Source organism: Motacilla alba, chromosome 1 (genome assembly GCF_015832195.1).
Source record: "Motacilla alba alba isolate MOTALB_02 chromosome 1, Motacilla_alba_V1.0_pri, whole genome shotgun sequence".
NCBI lineage: Eukaryota > Metazoa > Chordata > Aves > Passeriformes > Motacillidae > Motacilla > Motacilla alba.
Window position 1 is genome coordinate 90,367,469 of NC_052016.1, and position 18,016 is coordinate 90,385,484.

General features: G+C 37.9%; 1 protein-coding gene across 6 annotated transcripts; it reads right to left on the minus strand.

Moving 5' to 3' along the window:
• Positions 1-668: 668 nt before the first annotated feature.
• LOC119699749 (granulocyte-macrophage colony-stimulating factor receptor subunit alpha-like) lies at positions 669-12,326 on the minus strand. 6 transcript variants are annotated; one of them, XR_005256522.1, is made up of 10 exons: positions 12,238-12,320; positions 8,281-8,410; positions 8,013-8,188; positions 7,130-7,269; positions 6,460-6,498; positions 5,573-5,714; positions 4,947-5,037; positions 4,287-4,368; positions 2,849-3,386; positions 669-1,654 (listed from the first exon to the last, which is right to left on the minus strand). XR_005256522.1 is itself a non-coding variant. In XM_038133700.1 (9 exons), the coding sequence occupies exons 2-9, from the start codon at positions 8,336-8,338 to the stop codon at positions 3,309-3,311; spliced, it is 810 nt and encodes a 269-aa protein (XP_037989628.1). In that variant the 5' UTR covers positions 8,339-8,410; positions 12,238-12,326; the 3' UTR covers positions 2,808-3,308. The 6 variants fall into 6 exon arrangements, 4 of the variants coding, with proteins under 4 accessions (XP_037989628.1, XP_037989595.1, XP_037989612.1 ...); XR_005256523.1 differs by lacking the exon at positions 669-1,654 and having other exon boundaries at positions 2,808-3,386; positions 3,677-4,368; XM_038133700.1 differs by lacking the exon at positions 669-1,654 and having other exon boundaries at positions 2,808-3,386; positions 8,277-8,410; positions 12,238-12,326.
• Between the last annotated feature and the right edge of the window lie 5,690 nt (positions 12,327-18,016).

Consider the following 18,016-nt stretch of genomic DNA (forward strand, 5'->3'; position numbering starts at 1 on the left):
TTGGTGAGAATCGCTATGACTACCCCTATCACATTATAGATGTCAACAGACAAAGCAAGTGAAAGCTTGGACATCAGGTCTGAGCCCATGATAGTTATTCAGAGGAAAAAGCAGCCCATTTTCAGAAGTTTCACTGTACTTCCAGATTAAATAAACTCCATACATAACCATGTACGTATTTTTTTGAACACTGACTGTACTGTAAAGACAGAAGAAGGGGCTTCTGATCACAAAAAATGTAAAACCCCACAGTTAATTGTGTCCTCATCTTTGGAAGAAAGCACTCAGTTTTGTGGTGGTAACATATTGCATTTCGTGGAGAAGAGGATTGACAAGTGCCCAAGTAATAAAATCAGAGCTGTAAGAAATGTCATGGAGAGTCAAATGAGACTCTGGAAAATGAAGGAAGTCAGAATTTTTGTTTGCCTGCTTGAAAGCCTTGCCTTGCCTGAAGATCTCTTGAGCTTTCAGAGAAGGCAGCAGCGAAGCAGTGTGTTTTTGTGTGCTCTCTCAGATTATGTATCTCTGAAACACAGTGAGGAAGAGTGGAGTTTGAGGTTTTGATTTGGCTACTTTGTCTTTAAACTGGAATTACTGCAGCAGAACAATCCAAAGAGCCCAGAAGGACAGTGGTGTTTTTGCAGAAAAGGGAACTGTTCTACCAGGGGATTTCTTTTCTTGTCTATATTTAAGCAAACTCCTTACCTAAGGCTTTCAAAAATGCAAACAAATTAAACACATTTTAAAAATTCCCAGGCAAAGAGGTGCTACTAAGGGTACTACCAAAGTCTGTCATCCTTCAGAGACCAGATAACTTCAGTGGCCTTGATATCAACCAGGAGTTGGAAGCAAAATAAGAAGAGAAAGAGAAAGAGGAAGAGGAAGAGAAAGAGGAAAAAAGAATAAAGGAGAGAAGAAAAACCTGGGCAGAGACACTAGGGCTGTTTACAGACTTTTGGCTCTACAGGGAGTGAAGTCATCGCAGAAACAATATCAAACCAAATGTTTCTTAAAACTTAGAAAAACTTGAATAACAATTTATTGCTCCAACAAAACCAGGAGTTTTCACAAGAGCTGTCAGCTGTTTTGCTGTACTGGTGTGTTGCAGCTTTTGCATTGTCACAAAAATACAACTGGTAGACAAGACCATTAATTTTTTCCTTGCATCAAAAACTTTCTGGTTTTTAGCACAGAACAGAGGAATAGCCGTAGGAGACCAGAATAAAGGTCTTCTTCCTGTGTGAGCATCCAAGGCACTTAGTTAAAATATTCTAAAGCCTCACCATTCTTTTCCACTGATTTTGGGGTCTTTGCCCAGGGATGGGAAAGTGATACCTTAGTCCCACACCTACTACCACCTCCACTGTTTCATGGATAGGGTTTATGGTTTTCTTATTAACGTGCTGGTAGTGAACAAGTTTTCTTAATGACTTTTCTGTCTCAGCAGCTATCACAGTGAAAGCAGTGGGGATGTAAGGGGTGCACCAATGGCCATGATCAAATCTGTGTGGAGCAAGATGGAGAGGATCCAGTAGACTGTATCTGTTTAATTGTCCTTAGATTTCAGTGAGTGTTGGCTTTAGTTTTCCCAGTTAATGCAGGTGCTTTTATCTTTTGGCGATTATAACTGAAGTAGAAGGATCCTTCTCTGGTTCTGTTTTAAAAAGACATTAAAATATTTTTTTATTGAAAGCTCATTTAGAAACACAGAACCATAGAAAACTTAGCTCCAAAGATGGTCTCTTGACAGTAGCCCAGTCTAGTGGAATTTTATCACTGAGAGGACTTATTTTCCATAATAGGATTTCAGCTACCTGAGATGACTTTAACCATCTTGAGACTTGATGGAATTATAGAATCATAGAATACCCTGAGTTGGAAATGACTCAAAAAAGTCATGAGTTCAACTCTTGGCCCTGCTCAGGACAGCCCCAAGAGTCACACCATGTGCCTGAGAATGTTGTCCAAATGCTTCTTGAACTCTGTCAGGCTGGTGCCGTGACCAATGCCCTGGGGAGCCTGTTCCAGTGCCTAAACACCTTCTGGGAGAGAAACATTTTCCTGATACCCAACATAACCCGCCCCCAACACAGCTTCAGGCCATTCCCTGGGTCCTGTCACTGGTCACCAAAGAGAAGAGATCAGTGCCTGCCCTTCTGCTTTCCCTCACAAGGAAGTCGTTACTACAATGAGGTCTCCCCTCAGTCTCCTTCAGGCTGAGCAGACCAAATGGCCTCAGCCACTCCTTATACAGCTTCTCCTTAAGGTCTTTCACCATAATTGTAGCCCTTCTTTGGACCATCTCTAATGGCTTTATATCTTTATTATATTATGGCACCCAAAACTGTTCCCAGGTCTCGAGGTGAGGCCACCCTAGTGTGGAACAGAGCAGAACAATCCCCTCCCTTGCCCGGCTGGAGATGCCGTGTCTGATGTAGCCCAGGACAAGGCTGGCCCTCCTGGCTGCCAGGGCAGGACTGACTCATATTCAATTTCATGCCAATGGAAGGTCAAAATATGTGATTAGTGCCCAAATTGAGGGTTTTCTCTCATATCTCCTTATTAGTTGGAGGATTCAGGCTGTTATGCTTCTGTTTCATCCAGGTGTTATAAAAACACACAACTTGCCGGTGCCACAATTAGCAAGTGACAGGCTTCTGCTGGAGAGTTCAAATGCTCAATTTCCAACATTTCCCATTAAATACATATACATACGTACATCTGCTACCTGTTAGCAATCATATATTAAGTAATTTTTTCATCTAACACAGATTAGAAAGAAGAAAAACGGGAGGCAACAAATAGGCTTATGGGAAGATTGTATACAGAACTCTTTAATAGTACTCACTTTGTATGAGCAAGTAATCTTTCTTAAGAGGTTTGATCTTGGCTTCATACAGCAAGCATTCATACAGATGTCAAATTTCATTCCTGATCACAATCTCAGTATGGCTGTACCTTTTTTGAGACACTGAGCCACTGGAGATCCTGAATAAACCCCTTAAGTTGTTCTTACTTATTCTTTTGCATGTTGTGGAAAAACAGTAAAATAGCTTCCAAAGCAATACTGAAATATTTTTTTCTGAAATACTGCAGTATTCATCATAATAAAACCCAGAAATAGTCCAAACTTAACTGTTCATAGAAAATGCAACCAAATACAAGGAGACTTTTAGAGATCAGATCTTGGGGAATTGTCTTTACAGCCAGTGCTCTTCTCCTTGCTTCCAGGAGCGAGAGAATATGAAAAACCTCTTAATTTTTTGCCAATAAGGTATATATGCTTCAAGAAAATCAAGTTGCTCATTTCACTTGCATTTCATCACTTCTTCAATATCTGTTACTTCTTCAGTTTCTTGTTTTTTTAATAAAGTCATATATTCTGTCTATTAAAGGAAGAATGTAACATTTTGTTAGTGTTTCATGCATGAGATTAGTCACAAAGTCATGATTTATGAATCTCCTGTCATTCAAATTTGTTATTCATTGTATAAAACCTGTAGCAGGACTCTGTCAATTAGAAGACCAAGGAAGACATGTCTAGATGATCCCTCCATATAGCTCCCAAAGAGGTGCAAAGACTTTTCAAGTAAAAAGCTGGAAAAATCATCTTTTAAAACATCAAAAAGTTAACGTGATGAAGGAAGAGAAAATAAAAGTATTTATAAAGGCTCACCAGTAATTCAGTGTATCTCTGCAGACAAATTTTGTCTTCCAGACCTGCTTGCAGCCAACCTAAAGACTTTGCAAATTGCAGCAAACTGCAACATGCTGTCTAGAAGGGCAGTTCCTGCAGTGTTTGTCTGTTTGCTCCTTCTCACGGGTCATTCCAGCATTCCACATAAGTTAGCACCTCTCAGCATTCTGCTCTACTTTCTTGCTTACCATGCTCTAGAAAATTTTACCTCCTTTAGCATCATTGCCAAATACTAGCATGCTAAAACTCCTAAAGATTTCTTTGTCCCTTCTCTCCCTGCCTCCTTCTGCATTATTATTGTGTTGAGAAACCTATGCTCAGCATTATTTTAGTGATAGCATATGGCTTACAGGGAGAGCAAGGTGAAACTGCCTTTTTTCCCAATGCTCCAGGTAGACAGATTACAATTATTTCATAATGGAAAAGGTAAAAACAGACAAGTTATTTGCATGTGGACTTTCTCTGTCCATAACCCAAGAACAAGAAAAAGATAGAAAATTGATTCTTGTTTGTGTGTATCTTTCTGACAGTTAGGTCATACGTTTGAAACTAAATTTTTAAATGTCAGGCAAATGGAAAGAAAACATACCTGGAAGTCCATTGGAGAGGGCTCACGGAATGGGTCTCTTGGCTGTGGTACTATAGCAGATGTTTTTTTCAAATAAGCCCTTCTACAGTGACAAAAAGGTTTGATAAAGAAAAGACTTAGCTTGCAAACACATGAGCACATAATATATAATAATGCTCCTGAGGTACTATTTTATTTCTCTAAGACATAAATAGTATTCTTCTAATTCAAAAGTAGCTATAAATTACATAGTCTGAACACAATGTTATAATGTTGTTGTTCTGCATTTGGATGACAAGAATTTATTTTCTGACTTACTAAGGCCTCATAAGAAGCTGTTTTTTTAAGTATGTGAAAAGGAAATGTTGTCAAAACATGGAAAGAATTTCACATACCACCCCTCTACATTGCAGGGTCTGATGGTAGGAAAGACGTACTGATATAAGGCCTTGGCCCAGTATTGGAAAGCATTGTGTTATAGTAATCAAGTGGATAAGAAAGTTGGGAATCAGAAGTAGAGAGCATACTTGAGAAACATCCCACAGATGATTCCTAGTATAGCTCATTGCTGATTTTCTACCTCCCTTGTATCCTTTAAAAAGAAGCCAGAAATTTTCTGTTGGGGGAAGAAATGTTATTTCAACTACAGAATAAAAATTTCGCGCAAGAAATAAGGCTTACACTGTCATGCAAAGGAAAAATGTGAGACCTGCTGCCAGGCTTGGTATCAGAAACAGCATATACGATGAAGTAGATGTAAGTTGTTGTGTTCCTGAAAATCAAGCAATCATCAAAGTGTTGGTTAGCATCACAGGACACGAATGATTGCACAGTTGTGTGCAGTCTGCTTTTCATCAGTGTCAAACACTGCATGAAAGGATGACTTCTTCAGCTCAGAGCCTCATTGCCCTGTAGCAAAGGAATAGAGTGGCTGAACAGTGGACTGTCCACAGGAACCTGAAATCTGAGGAACTGATCCTACAGAGTATTTAAATATCCAAGGTGGCAGAGAGCAACAGCAGGAAAAAGGAGATTATAAAGTCAGGAGCAGAGATGGAAGAAGTAAAACAGCGGGCAACAGACTTCAAAAAGGTCTGCTTCATTCACTATCCCTGTGCAAGAAGCACTGTCTCCCAAGAATGATTGGAGAACTCCCAAATAGTAAGAGACATGGCAATTCTTCGACTCTCTTTGTCCTAGCAAATTAATGTGCAATGATCAATGTGTTTCCATCTGTAAGCATGAAGTAAAAATGAGGCAGACAGGTAATAACTGAACAAGGTCAAGGAAGGGATTTTTATTCTTACCAAACTCCACAGGTGTACTCCACTCTCCCCAGTTTGAGCTTACTAAACAAAGGTCCGCATCTGTTGCTCTGATTTTGACGCTGTACCTTTTTCCTGAGCTGAAGCTTTCATATAGGTAGGAGTTACTTTCAATGATTAGTGGCTAAATAAATAATAAGTAGAATGAGAATATTTGCATTATTTTTGTATAATTATGATAAAATTTTATATTTGACATTCTTAAAATCTTTCTGAGAACAGACTAGAGTGAAATAATAGAAAAATATCCCTTAGTAAATTAGATTGTTTCATCTCAGTTCCTCTTGTTTGGACATTTTATTATTGGGTAATATGAAGATGAAATTTGCTGTATGTTTCCGTGGCTCCTTAGACTCTGCTCAGCAATGGACTTAAAGGAAAAAATTCTTTAAAGATCTGGCACTTTGTTACAGTGGATATTTTCAAAACTGAAGTAGAGTTTGATCGCCAGTTGTTTTTTTTTTTTTTCTTCCATCTTTGTATTGGCTTAATCTTTGACGTAATATTTTCTGGCTTCTTACATCTCAATCCTTTTCAGAGAGTATTAAAAAAGAAAAAAATCCTCACATTTTTTGTGTTACACAGAATAATGATCCATATTCTTACATATATATGAATCTGTTAGGAAGTAAAAAATAATGTAAAATGAAAGATTTTTTGAAGTAATATCAAAGTTCACATGTGCAGGTGTTTTTGTATCAAGTTTTATAAACAACAGTTTAAAACTTCAGATTTAAAAAACTTATCAAAACTAAGCATGTGCAGTACATTGAAACAGGTAGTGTGAAACCAAACGAATTGTGTTGGAGGACACTCTGATACAGAAGAAATTACAATATAGCATAAATCTTAGATCAATACAGACTTACTGGTTTAGGTGTGGTTTTGGTGTTTTTCTCAGCATCAGCCTAGCAACAAGAGGAAAGTTTAATTTTTAAGATTATTCTTTTCTTACTATATAAGAAAGGGTCTTCCCTCATGAAGTTTTGATTTTCGGGAAGAAAAATGTATGTAAGATTTTAAATGTTTTCTTTTAAAGAAGGCATTTAAATTGTGAAATTTAAGCTGTTCTTCCACTAAGTGGTTTTTCCTGTCCACTGATGCTCTGAAATATTTCACCATTTCAATATGATTACAGAATTGAGCATCAAAGCACAAAAGAAAAAAAGGCTCAGGTTGACAAAATGTTTACATTTTAATTGCTAAAACAAAGTATCTAAAATTTACCAATCAACTCAGACAATATTTTTTCTATTTTTTTTTGCCTGTGTATCTTTTGCATTCTTAAATATTTAATTTAGCTAAGTAATATCTCCTTTCTTCTTTTTTTTTTTTTTGTTTTAATTTTTCACTGTTGGAACAACAATAAGCTCACAAATATTTTGAACTTTATTTTTGAAAGATGCAATATGACTTTCCATATTCGTTTAAGCTTTCAAAAGGAGGGGATGAGAACAGGAGATTACCTGTGGAGAACAGGGGATTACCTGTGGAAATAGAGACAAACAAAATGCTGTTAAATGTCATAATTATTCTTACCTTGTTTTCTATGACAATTTGATATTTGAAACAACTCCTCATTTTCACATGACTTGTGCGAGGTGGTTGCCACCAAATAGTACATCCATGAGAAGCTTCTGTACAGTTCACTGTGACATTTAATGGAGGTGTGAGTTTTTCTACAATAATATAACCAGAAATACTATTGATTAGTAATAGCTCTCTTCACTCTGTCATTTTAAAGATATAGGTAGATGTTTAAGTAGGTGATCTAAAAAGACGCAATTTTAGCAGTATTTCGATTTTGTCCTCATATTCTGAAGCAGGACCCCCTGATTTAACATTTCAGTTGAGGAGCCTGGAGCACCAATTTCTACAATAAGCAAAACTAAAAACACAAGCCATTTATTACATTTTACTCAATTCAGCATATGATTTCCGCAGGTTTAGTTTTATTTCTTTGGTTTAAGGTTTTTTTTTTTTAAATACTGTATTCAAATTAAACAGAATTTTTTATTAACATTCTTCCATTAAAAAAAAAAAAAAGGAGAAATTTGCTCACAGCATTAAGGTAACTGGTTCTTTTCATCATGTGGATGAACAGAATTATGAGATAATAAGACCAACATCTAGACAGTCCCCCTCAGGAATCCTTAGCTAGTTAATTCTAAAAGATGACAGCTTTTTCTCAAAGAATAAATATTTGATGGAAATGTTCAAAATTTTCTGACCTATGATTCCAGATTTTTTCTGTATTCATTAGTTTTTGTCCATTCTTTTACTTCAGGGTGGAGAAAAAGTGAAAAAAATACCCAAAGCTAATATGTAGAGAATTATTTTTTAAATAATTTCTTCTTCCCAAGGATGAATTCTTCATTCTTTTAACATATAACTGGAAATTAAATTAAAAAAAAAAGCTTACCTATTTTGTATAGCAGTATCTTCTTCTCATATGACTGAACACTTCGTCCATTTCTGGATCCATTTACCAGGAAATAAGCATTGTTATTTTCTATTGTCACGTTTTGAAATTGACATCCTATGTGCCTTCCGTAGGTATCTTTGATGTAATTTTGGCATTCTGTGATATCTTCATTCCTTTACATGAAATATTGTATCAACAAAACATTGACAATGTCACATGTCCAACCAGAAATCAAAATTCCCAGTATTCAAGCAGACCTACTTACTCCAAGGGCCTCCAGTACAGGAAATATTGGGTGTCTTCTGTAGCAGTCCTGCCCACATGCCAGGTGCAGTTCATGAACGAAACATTAAAAATGACACAGGAAAAATTTGCAATGGCTGTCCCATTCATGCCTGCAAAACCAGAAAGAATACCCCATGTCCACTCTGTAGACAGACTGAATAACTCCTCAAATAACACAGATCTTTGCAAGCTTGTTTAGCAAATTTTTAGCTACCTGCTCGGCATATCCGACTGTACACAGTTTTGGTCTTGTTGTTTTGTCCTTACTTGAAGATGGCATGATATTATTTCTGTTGAGCCATGAGGATTATCTAGCATGGTTCCAGAAGCCATAGATGTGACTGGGATTTAACTGATTCTTTAATCAACTCAAGCACAGGGATTAAGAGGAAGTTAATAACAGAGACAGTCACCGTGATGTCCTTTGTTTAGACCCCCTGTTTAGCTGAGGCCCAGTCTACAGTGGAATGTAAATTTTAAAACCATGAGCAGGGTGGCAAAATTCTCTCTGCTGTACTTGTATCAAGTGCTCTGACTCTTGGTTACAAAGCACTGGCAATTTAAATAGTATGTCCACCTCTTTCTTCTGTGTGACAGCTGGCTGGTTACAATCTCACCCAGAGACTGTTTCCTGAAGCTAATCCCTGCAAAAATGTTGCAATGTCGAAGAGCGAATGATGTATTTTTCAACTAGGAACTGAAACTGGCTGTTAATCTCTGACAGTACCTTGGATTCAAGGATAGGTGGAATCTTATTAGCACAGAACATGATAGAAACAGGCCTGAATATCGGTATAATGAGTGTAAAATCAAGACAAAGATGGAGCAGAAGTTTACAGCTTGCTTAAGTTAATTCACAGCCTATACTCACAGCCTGAATGAATTCCTTGTGTGTTTCTCCCTGACCAAAAGGCGTGATCTCCAACAGGAAATGATGAACATTCAGTACCTCAACAGCTGTCATTGTGAATTGAAGCACTGGGCCACAGCTTCCCAAGACTAACCCAACCACTCTTAACTGAGTTTAAGCACCACAGACATAACATTTGCATTTACCTCTCTAGTTAGCCCTAAAACTCCACATCTGATTCTTACATCTGTGGAAATAAAGAGAATTTTTTTAAGATATGAAAAAGCTGTCAAAGTACTACTAGATTTCTAGAAATCTTTCTCTCTTCCAAGGGAAAGCTTGCAACTTTTTCAAGAGCTTGATTCAGCAGCATTTCTTTCAATGGCAGTGTTGGCCTAAGCATGCCCTGTCCTTTCCCATCCTTCATTGACCCTGCCTGATTCCATCCTATCCCCCTGGCTGTGCTTATGCCACTTCTTGTGGGGCCCTGTAGTGAGTGGTTTTGAACATGTGATCATCATTACAACTAATGCTCCTCTCAGCAGTTTTTTTCTTTTTGGTTGGTTTTTTTATCCTCTATTAGAAATAGTGGAACAAGCTTACTTGAGATGACAGTGTGGACTAGCAACTAAGAGAAGAACTGTCTAAGCTATTTCTGTAGCTGTAATAAATACTGACCCATATTTAGTCACCAGAGGTAACAAAGCTCTCAGCAGGGAGTTGTTTACATTTAATTTATGTGTAAGTTTTTATATATTTAAAAAACTACTTTTGAGAGTTCTGTCATTACAGTACTTGATGAAGTGATGGAGAGCTTGGATCAGTTCTCTGCTACAGATTCACTTTATGACCCTGGGCCAACCAAGTCTGTGCACTTCACTCCCTCATTTGCAAAACAAATAGAGAAATTGTCTTCCATGAAGAAATTGGTGAGTAAATGCAGCAATCTGAAGTATGATCACAGGTGCTATGCAAGGGTCTTAGAGAGATGGGCTTCCTCAAGCCTTTAGCAATGCTGTAAATCTGAAGAAAAAAGGGTTATCCTGATTTTAAATCAGTTCACAACCTGGTTCTTGTGAGATCCAACAAGCAGTTGAAGTGTTAAATGACAAAGGAAATATTCAGGCATATGCTGTGAATATGTATGAGTCTTTCTATACCTGCTGCTGACTGGACCTTTTTTCCAAGGTTTTAGGGCTTTTTTTTTTTTGCATTTTTTATTTATTCACATTTCTGTGGTTATGCCAAAGAGATTCTAGCAAAGTATATAAACACCACTACCCTTTCTGTAAGGTTTCTTTTTGAGCCTACTGTATTCATCCAACACTGTCAGCATTACCTTTTTGTTTTTAGCAGCACCTGGAATAGAGCTAAGCCTTCATGAGACTTTTAGCCCACATTATTTCAAAGAAACACTGAAATTTTTCTGCCTCCAGTTTATACTGAGGACTAGATAAATTTCTCTAGTGTCTTTTTGCTTAACCACTCCCATTTGAAATACCTCATATTTGTCACTTACACATGTTTATTTCCTTAAAAAATGGTAGGGCCAACAGCTACTTTAGACCAGTTTATTCAATCTAGTCTGGGAGAAGATAAATGAAGACTGCACCATATTTACTTTTTGCAATGCACCAAAAATATAGCCCAGAGGAATCTCTCTAATTCTGAGCTACCCACCTTTGTCAGCTAAATCCAAGAGGATTCATTCCTTTGCTTTCTTACATCATCTGGAATTCACATGTAATTACTAAATATACTGCCACTATTATTTTCTCAACTGAAAATTTATTATTGAAAATGTCTTTTTCTCCTCATTCTTACACCTATGCAAGTATCACGTGCTGCTTCTCTTTAGGAAAACAGTTGCAGTAGAAGAACATTACTATTTTCCTCAGAGATGTTTCAAACTTCCTTCCACACCTCAAATACGTCCTGCGCAGATTGTTGATGAAAATCTTTAGGAAAATCAAAGTATTTCTGTGTGAAGTCGTTTCCTTCCTGTACTACATTTTATAAAGTTGCTATTGAAATTGGCTACTGCTAGACTCTATGCTACAGCACAAGTTATTTTTCAGAGAAGCCCAAACCCTTCCACGGGGGATAGTCATGTTAGAAATTCAAAAGCTGAAATGCTGCTGCAGTGTCTAATCTCATCTGGGTTGATTGGAGAGGAGATTAGATGAGAATAAAAACTGTCCAGTAACCTGCTGATTATGAGTAACACAAAGCCATATGTTTTATCATATTTTGATTCCACTATGACTTTATAGCCAATGAAAAGGAAGGTTTGTAACTGAAAAAAAAATCCCAAAACTTATACTTCGTTTTTAATATGACTATTTTTTGTTAAGGGAAAGTCTGTGTTGAGTACAGTACATTAAACTTGACCTCTGAGATTCATTTCCCAGCTTTGCTCCTGAAAGACTTTGAAAGACATTATTGTCAGTTAAATTAAATATATTAATATTAAAAATATTAAATGGAATTACTGCTTCCATGTTGGATGTGCTATGAGGGTAAGATTATGCCTGCGTTCCTGCAGCACTTTCAGGGAATTGTGTGTATGAAATCGTCTAAAGTATTAAAATCATGGAAGAGGAAAGACCCTGACATACTTCCATTCTACTGGTGCCTAAATGCAGTACTTCTAAAAGAGTTCACTCCATTTAGTGACTTGACTCTATGGACATAAAGACCTAAAATCCAAACATTTCCAATTTGACTGTGTTTTCAAGAGACAGTAACAGGCTCTCCAATACTGTAATTCAGGTTTAACTTAACAAACAAAATACTGCTATGTGGATGAGACCAGTAACACTGGAAACTGCAAATTTTAAAATATAATTCTACAATTATTTTCAGATTGTAGAAAAAATATGCCATCAAAATATTGCCTAAGACATTTATCAGAGGAAACCAGACATTTGCTATCAGATAGTGTCTATCCAACCCTCACAGTTGTTTTAACATTAAAACTAGCAGAAATGACAAAACTCAGTATTTCTTTGCCTAGCTTCTTTGGAGTAAAACTAAAGAGAAACAGAAAAGAGAAGAGAAAAGAAAACCAGACAATACTAAACCTACCTTGTCCTTGAAAAGCTGTTTCCCTGTGGCGTTTACAGTAATGGAGAACAAGAAGGATAGAAACTATGACTTTGCCTGGTGTATTTTTGCATGTTCTGACAATGTCATTTCATTGCCTCATTTCCCTTATCCTGACTTCCGTTAAACCATGGGGAGAAGCAGGGTCCCTCCCGGCCTTGGGACAAAGGTCAGAATAGAGGGACGCCCTCTTCATTACTTGATTCACATAATTTCCAGTAATTTCTGTCACACATTTTTCATATAAATGTTTGTTCAGGGCACCACCTGAAAGACAGATGAACATGGGTCTTCCTTCTGGCTCGGGTGTAGGTCAACTATGATTGCTTCAAGCCATGCCACTGTTTTCTGCTTATTGCTTAGGGAGACTGCCTGGTACAGGAGTATCAGCCCAGTGCTCTGGCCTGCAGAAGAGCTGCTCCCAGCTTTGCGCTAGCCAGCCTCATTCCCTCTAGGTGGGTAACAAACCATGTCACCGGTCTTGACAGCCTTCCTGCTTTGTGTCCACATTTTTCTGGGTTGGGTAAATTCGATGCACAGATCAGGAAAAGTTTCTGTATGTATGAATTGTCCTGAGTGTACCAAAGCAACAGCATGTCACTTGTCTGTGCTGATGTCCTGGAATTGAGAAGCATAGAACCTGCTTCTTCATGTACCCCAGTCTGAGTACAGAGCCCTCTGTCTTCTTCATCTTTAAATATTTTTAACAGAAAAATGAAGTCATTAAAGTAGACAAAAACATTTAAATCTCATTATTTATGATGCTCACTGAGTGTACTACTATTCAGTGTTATATCTCACTGGAAGAATGGTAAATCATATAAAATCTGTCCTCCTTCTGTTTGTCTGGGTGTTGTACATCTTCAGTCTTTGTTCTTGTTCTTCTGGGCAGAGAAGGAATAGGTAGGGGATGGTTCTTGAGATATTTCCTCTTCTTTAGGTCTCAATTCCTCAATTTTATTCACAGAGTAAATAGCAAGGCACTATCATGTACCCTGCTATGACATTTCACTTCAGGACCTGCAGAAGTAAAGACGTCTGATTGCTGCTCCGCAGAGGAATTGAAAGAGGTCTGCTGGACAACTGCAATAATGCCGAGACTTTTGTAACTACTCAATTTCTGTAATTCTTGAAACTGGACCCTGTTCTCTTCTCCGAATAGAATTATTCTTGGAACCCTGAGTCCCAGTACAAGAGAGGTTGGGGGATGGTGTAACTGCTACAGCGAATTAGGTTACCAGAAGCTGAGCTGGAATAAATGTCTTAATTAATTTTCAAATAATTTTTCTTAATAAAATTTTCATATAGATTGGAAAAGGTGGAATCTTCAATATTTATACAGAGTAAACAACATTCTATCAGTTTCGGTGTAGGCAATTTAATTAATAGTATGGAATGTAAGACTTCATGATTATACCCAAGATCACCTCTGCAGAGGATTTGGGGTCCTACCCAAGCATCCCGGTCTTGTCAATTAGAATTTCATAGCGGTGTTTGACCCAGACATGGATGACTTCACCAAGCCAGGCAACCTGATGATGAAGTTCTCCTTAGCTGCTATGCAGTCTGAAGGATGATTTGATTTGATTTGATTTGATTTGATTTGATTTGATTTGATTTGCTTAATGAAAGGGAGGGAAGTTGCGTGCCAGAGCAGTCGAAAAAAAAAAGGCATCCTTTTCAAGACCAGTACATTTTACCACAGACTTTTTGGGTCAATCTGTATTCTTTTTAAAACCAGAATAAGTGTACAACTTTTATATTAATAGCTTTGTAGCCTTTAATATAAAACATAAAAGTTCCACAATTTGCATTTAGTCTTCTTCATAGCTAATGCCAAGAGTGAACATTGCAGTTATAGTAATGAAGAGGTTAATAATCAAAATACAATCTTTGCTTCATTTCTGATTTCTTTGCTCTGGTTTAATCTATTTTAAACCAGTCACCTTTTATGTGAGGTATCTAGAAACAGGAAGGAAAGTGTAAGCAGAAGTTTGCTAGATATGAATTTGTCTGTAAGAGGACCAAAAATCTCCAAACGCAGCACCTCTGAGTATAGGGCTATCCAGTAGGTACACTTGACAGTTCTATTCTGGATATTACAATACCTGAAAGCTGAATTAAAGCTCAGGTCCTCACTGTGTGGGGATGATGCATCCAGACATTTATTTTCGTTTACAAGCATTAGTTTTCCTCCTTATTTCCTTTACTTTCTTGATTTAACTTGTTTGTACCTGATCCTAGGCTACCATCATGTGGCCACTTTGAGAATCTTCCCAAGTAACAGAAACAAAGGCTGATTACTCACTGAGCCTGGAAAGCAGCAAAGCACTGCCTGCACACAAGATGAAAGCCACTTGGAGATTTCTGAGGGCATAATTTTCCTTCTTGATGGCACTCAGATGTCCCTTATTTAGACATTCTGTTCTTTGTTTTGTGTCTGTTTTATTCTACTTTTATTCTCCTCCCCTGCAAACTCTGAAAAAACACACCCTAAATTCAGAAGGAAAATTTTTCTGTAAGTAGCAGCCTTGGATCACTCCATGCATTAAACTCTAAAACACATTTCTACCCACACATTTCAAACTAATTTTCAAATCATCCCCATGTAAATGCCTTCTGTAAGTCCTCTGATATGGTCCCCCTCAACAGCCTTGCCTCTAGGTTGGAGAGACATCAGTTTGACAGATGGATGGTTAGATGGCTGGATGGGTTCATCTGGAGACTTAGAGTCAGTGCCTCAATGCCCAAGTGGAAATCAGCAACAAGTGGTGTCCCACAAAGGTCCATGCTTGGCTGAGCACTATTTTACCTCTTCAGCAGTGCCACAGCCATCGGGATCAAGGGCCCCCTTCAGTGAGTTTGTGAATGGCACCAGGCTGACTGGTGCACTTGTTGCATTAGAGGGAGGGGATGTCATCCAGAGGGAGGCTTAAGGCTTGACAGCCTTGAGGAATGGGCTCACATAAACTTCATGGAATTAATAAGGTCCTGCTCTGTCGGGTTTCCAGCCCCGGATTGGGGTGACCCTGAAAGATGGAAAAGTCTCTCCTCCAACCCGTGCCTTCGAAGAAAGACTCAGTAGTCTTCTGTTGTCTGGTCTCAAGGTAGTTTATTGTTGGTTATCTACAAGATTCTTCTCCCTGAACTGCTGTGGCCCGTTCAGCAGCTCAGACAAAGGCACTCTGCCCTCCCAGGAGGCTGGTGCCATCTTTTATATCATATATTATGTACTACATGTTTATGCTTTTTCCCCAATGCCTACTATCTATATTGAATAGTGACTTTCTACTCTAAACCAATCTGTGAGTGCCAACATCACCAAAGACATGGAGGCTTGGAAGGAGAAAGAAAGAGGACAGGGCACACCCAAATCCCTCCATCTTAGAAACCCTGACCCTCATGTACAAAACTTGGACCCCTGCGTACAAGGCTTAAAATCCCCCTGTACTGCACTCAAAAATCCTTCCTTTCACTTCGAAACTACTTCTAATACAATACCTAAACTTGTGTGTGTGGCTTGTAATTCTTCATACAGAGTTAGTAATTTGCTCCATGGGCTAAGATTGAAACCCCACGTGTGTCTTTGGCTGCATGCCAGGGTCTCAGAGCCCCCTGCCAGCGGCTCTGGCCATCCAGGGCACCCAGAGGGATGTCCTGGGTTCCGACACTGCTCCTGGGTTGGGGCAATCCCCAATCTCAGAGAAGCTGTGGATGCTCTTTCATTGAAAGTGTTCAAGATCAGATTGGGAGCAAGGTTGGTCAAGACAAGGTTTGAATATCCCGTCTAATCCAAACCATTCTTAGATTTTGGTATTTTATAAAAAAAAAAAAAAAAGATTGCAGTAAACACTCTCCAAAGCTCATGCATCTGAGCTAGTATTTCAGACTGTGACTCAGATATGGAAACATCTGTTTCTATATATCTGCAGCTGTCAGGTTAGGACAGCTAACAGAAGAGACAGAGATCTCCAGGTCACACAAGGTGATACTGTGAAGAAAGACTTTGCACCAAGTAAAGGTACTTATACTAGACTCATTTATGTTCTTGCAATGACAGAAATAGAAATTTAAAAGAAACTACATGGTTGATATATTCCTTGTAGAACCAAACTGGTTTATTTGTCAGAGCACTTTATCAGGCAATAATCCACATTGGAGTTGGAGTCTACCACAATTTGAAACCTAAATCCAGTCTCCAACCAAAGTGGGTATTTATTGTGGTGTTAACATTTCACCTTAGGCTTTTCCTTGATGTACACCAAATTGTTCAAAAAGTGGAAAACTGGAAATAGTTTTGATAAGGACAGCGGGGCAGAACAGCATTTTCCTCACTTGATAAGGATAGTGGAACAGAATAACTTCTTACTCTTATCAAGGACAGTAGAACAGAAAAGCACAGCCTTGAAGAAATAGATGAAGGATGTAACTTAGGCAGACAGAAATCATGCAAAATGCAAAATCATGCAAATGCAAATCATGCAAAAATCAGGACACCAGCTCAGCTCTGCAAGGCTGACAAAGCAGAAGTTTTGCAAAGCAATTATATTGTGCTTACTTAAATGTGGGGATTGAGGAACAGCCACCTAAAAAGGACACCAGGCACTGAAGACAGAGCCCAAAGAACAACATAAGGGATGTGATTATGTAAAATAAAATCAAGGAGGTGGGGATATCTAATGAATACATAATCAGTGTGCATGGTAAATCCCTGTTCACCTCATGCTCAGCACACTTGATTAGAGGAAATATCTTTGGGGTGACCAGCATGCTGCAATAGAGAATGCCTGCTTTCTAATACTCAAAACCTTGCTAGAAGGTTTCTATCCAGCCAATTTCTGTATCAGATTAAATGAAGGTTTTTAGCTACAGATATTGTTAGTTCCTAGTCCTAGATTTTATTTTAATGATTTATTTTATTTTAATATTTAGTATTTTTTCCCGAAATTAAAGCTCCATACAGTGGAGTTACACAAGACTTCAAAGATGGGATTAATTTCTAAAGTGTAGATTAAAACTGCTTATTGTATTCACCTATAATTTAGTTATGAGATTCTGTGCTAGTTTTAAACTCTGTCAACAGAAATGGATTCTTTCTGGGCGAAAATGAACAGGGTGAGGAGGGTGCTGTTTGATTAGAGTGTATTTATTTTAATTGAAAATAATGACAGCTGAATTTGATTTGCGTAGATAAAAATATCTGACAGAAAAGATAGAAAATTCTTTATTAAAGAATTCCTTTGCCTTTAAAGTTGCAGTGACATTTACCTGATTATTCCTAGAAAGATGATATGCATCAGTCTGAAATTGTGGTTCTACAGCACAGAAGTACTTGCATTTCTTTCCCACTCAGCATTGTACTCTCTCTCAGAGAGAACTGTGCTAAAGCCACTTCCAGTATAGGCTACTCTGAGTTTTGTGTGAGAAAATATTAAGGAAGTAAATTAATTACGTGCTTCCTCTGCCATTCTGTATTTCGTGGAAGACTTGGGCTTATCATGTTCTACTAGTGAAGTTTGAAGTTTTGCATTTGAGCTATTTTATTCTTAGATACACCTCATTTGTTGATTCATTGTTGAAGTTTGTGAGATACAGCATCCAAGCAAATTCAGCTTTCTTTTTTTCAAGACTTTTTAACAACTATTTGCCCTGCATTTTTCAATTTGTTGCAATTTTCCTATGAGATTTTTAGAAAAGAGACAGTGCTCTTAAATATTGAATAGCTCTTAGTATGCTGTCCACCCATATTGAGGGCAGTCAC

Bases quoted from the DNA above. Each gene is read 5' to 3' on its own strand.
- LOC119699749 (XM_038133667.1), bottom strand. From the start codon at position 8,408: ATGAATGGGACAGCCATTGCAAATTTTTCCTGTGTCATTTTTAATGTT. The intron at 5,715-6,459 runs GTAAGTCTGTAT...TTATTTATTTAG, and splicing joins CCAAAACCACACCTAAACCA to CCACTAATCATTGAAAGTAA. The intron at 4,369-4,946 runs GTAAGCCTTATT...TTGTCACTGTAG, and splicing joins TTTTTCCTTTGCATGACAGT to AAGGGCTTATTTGAAAAAAA.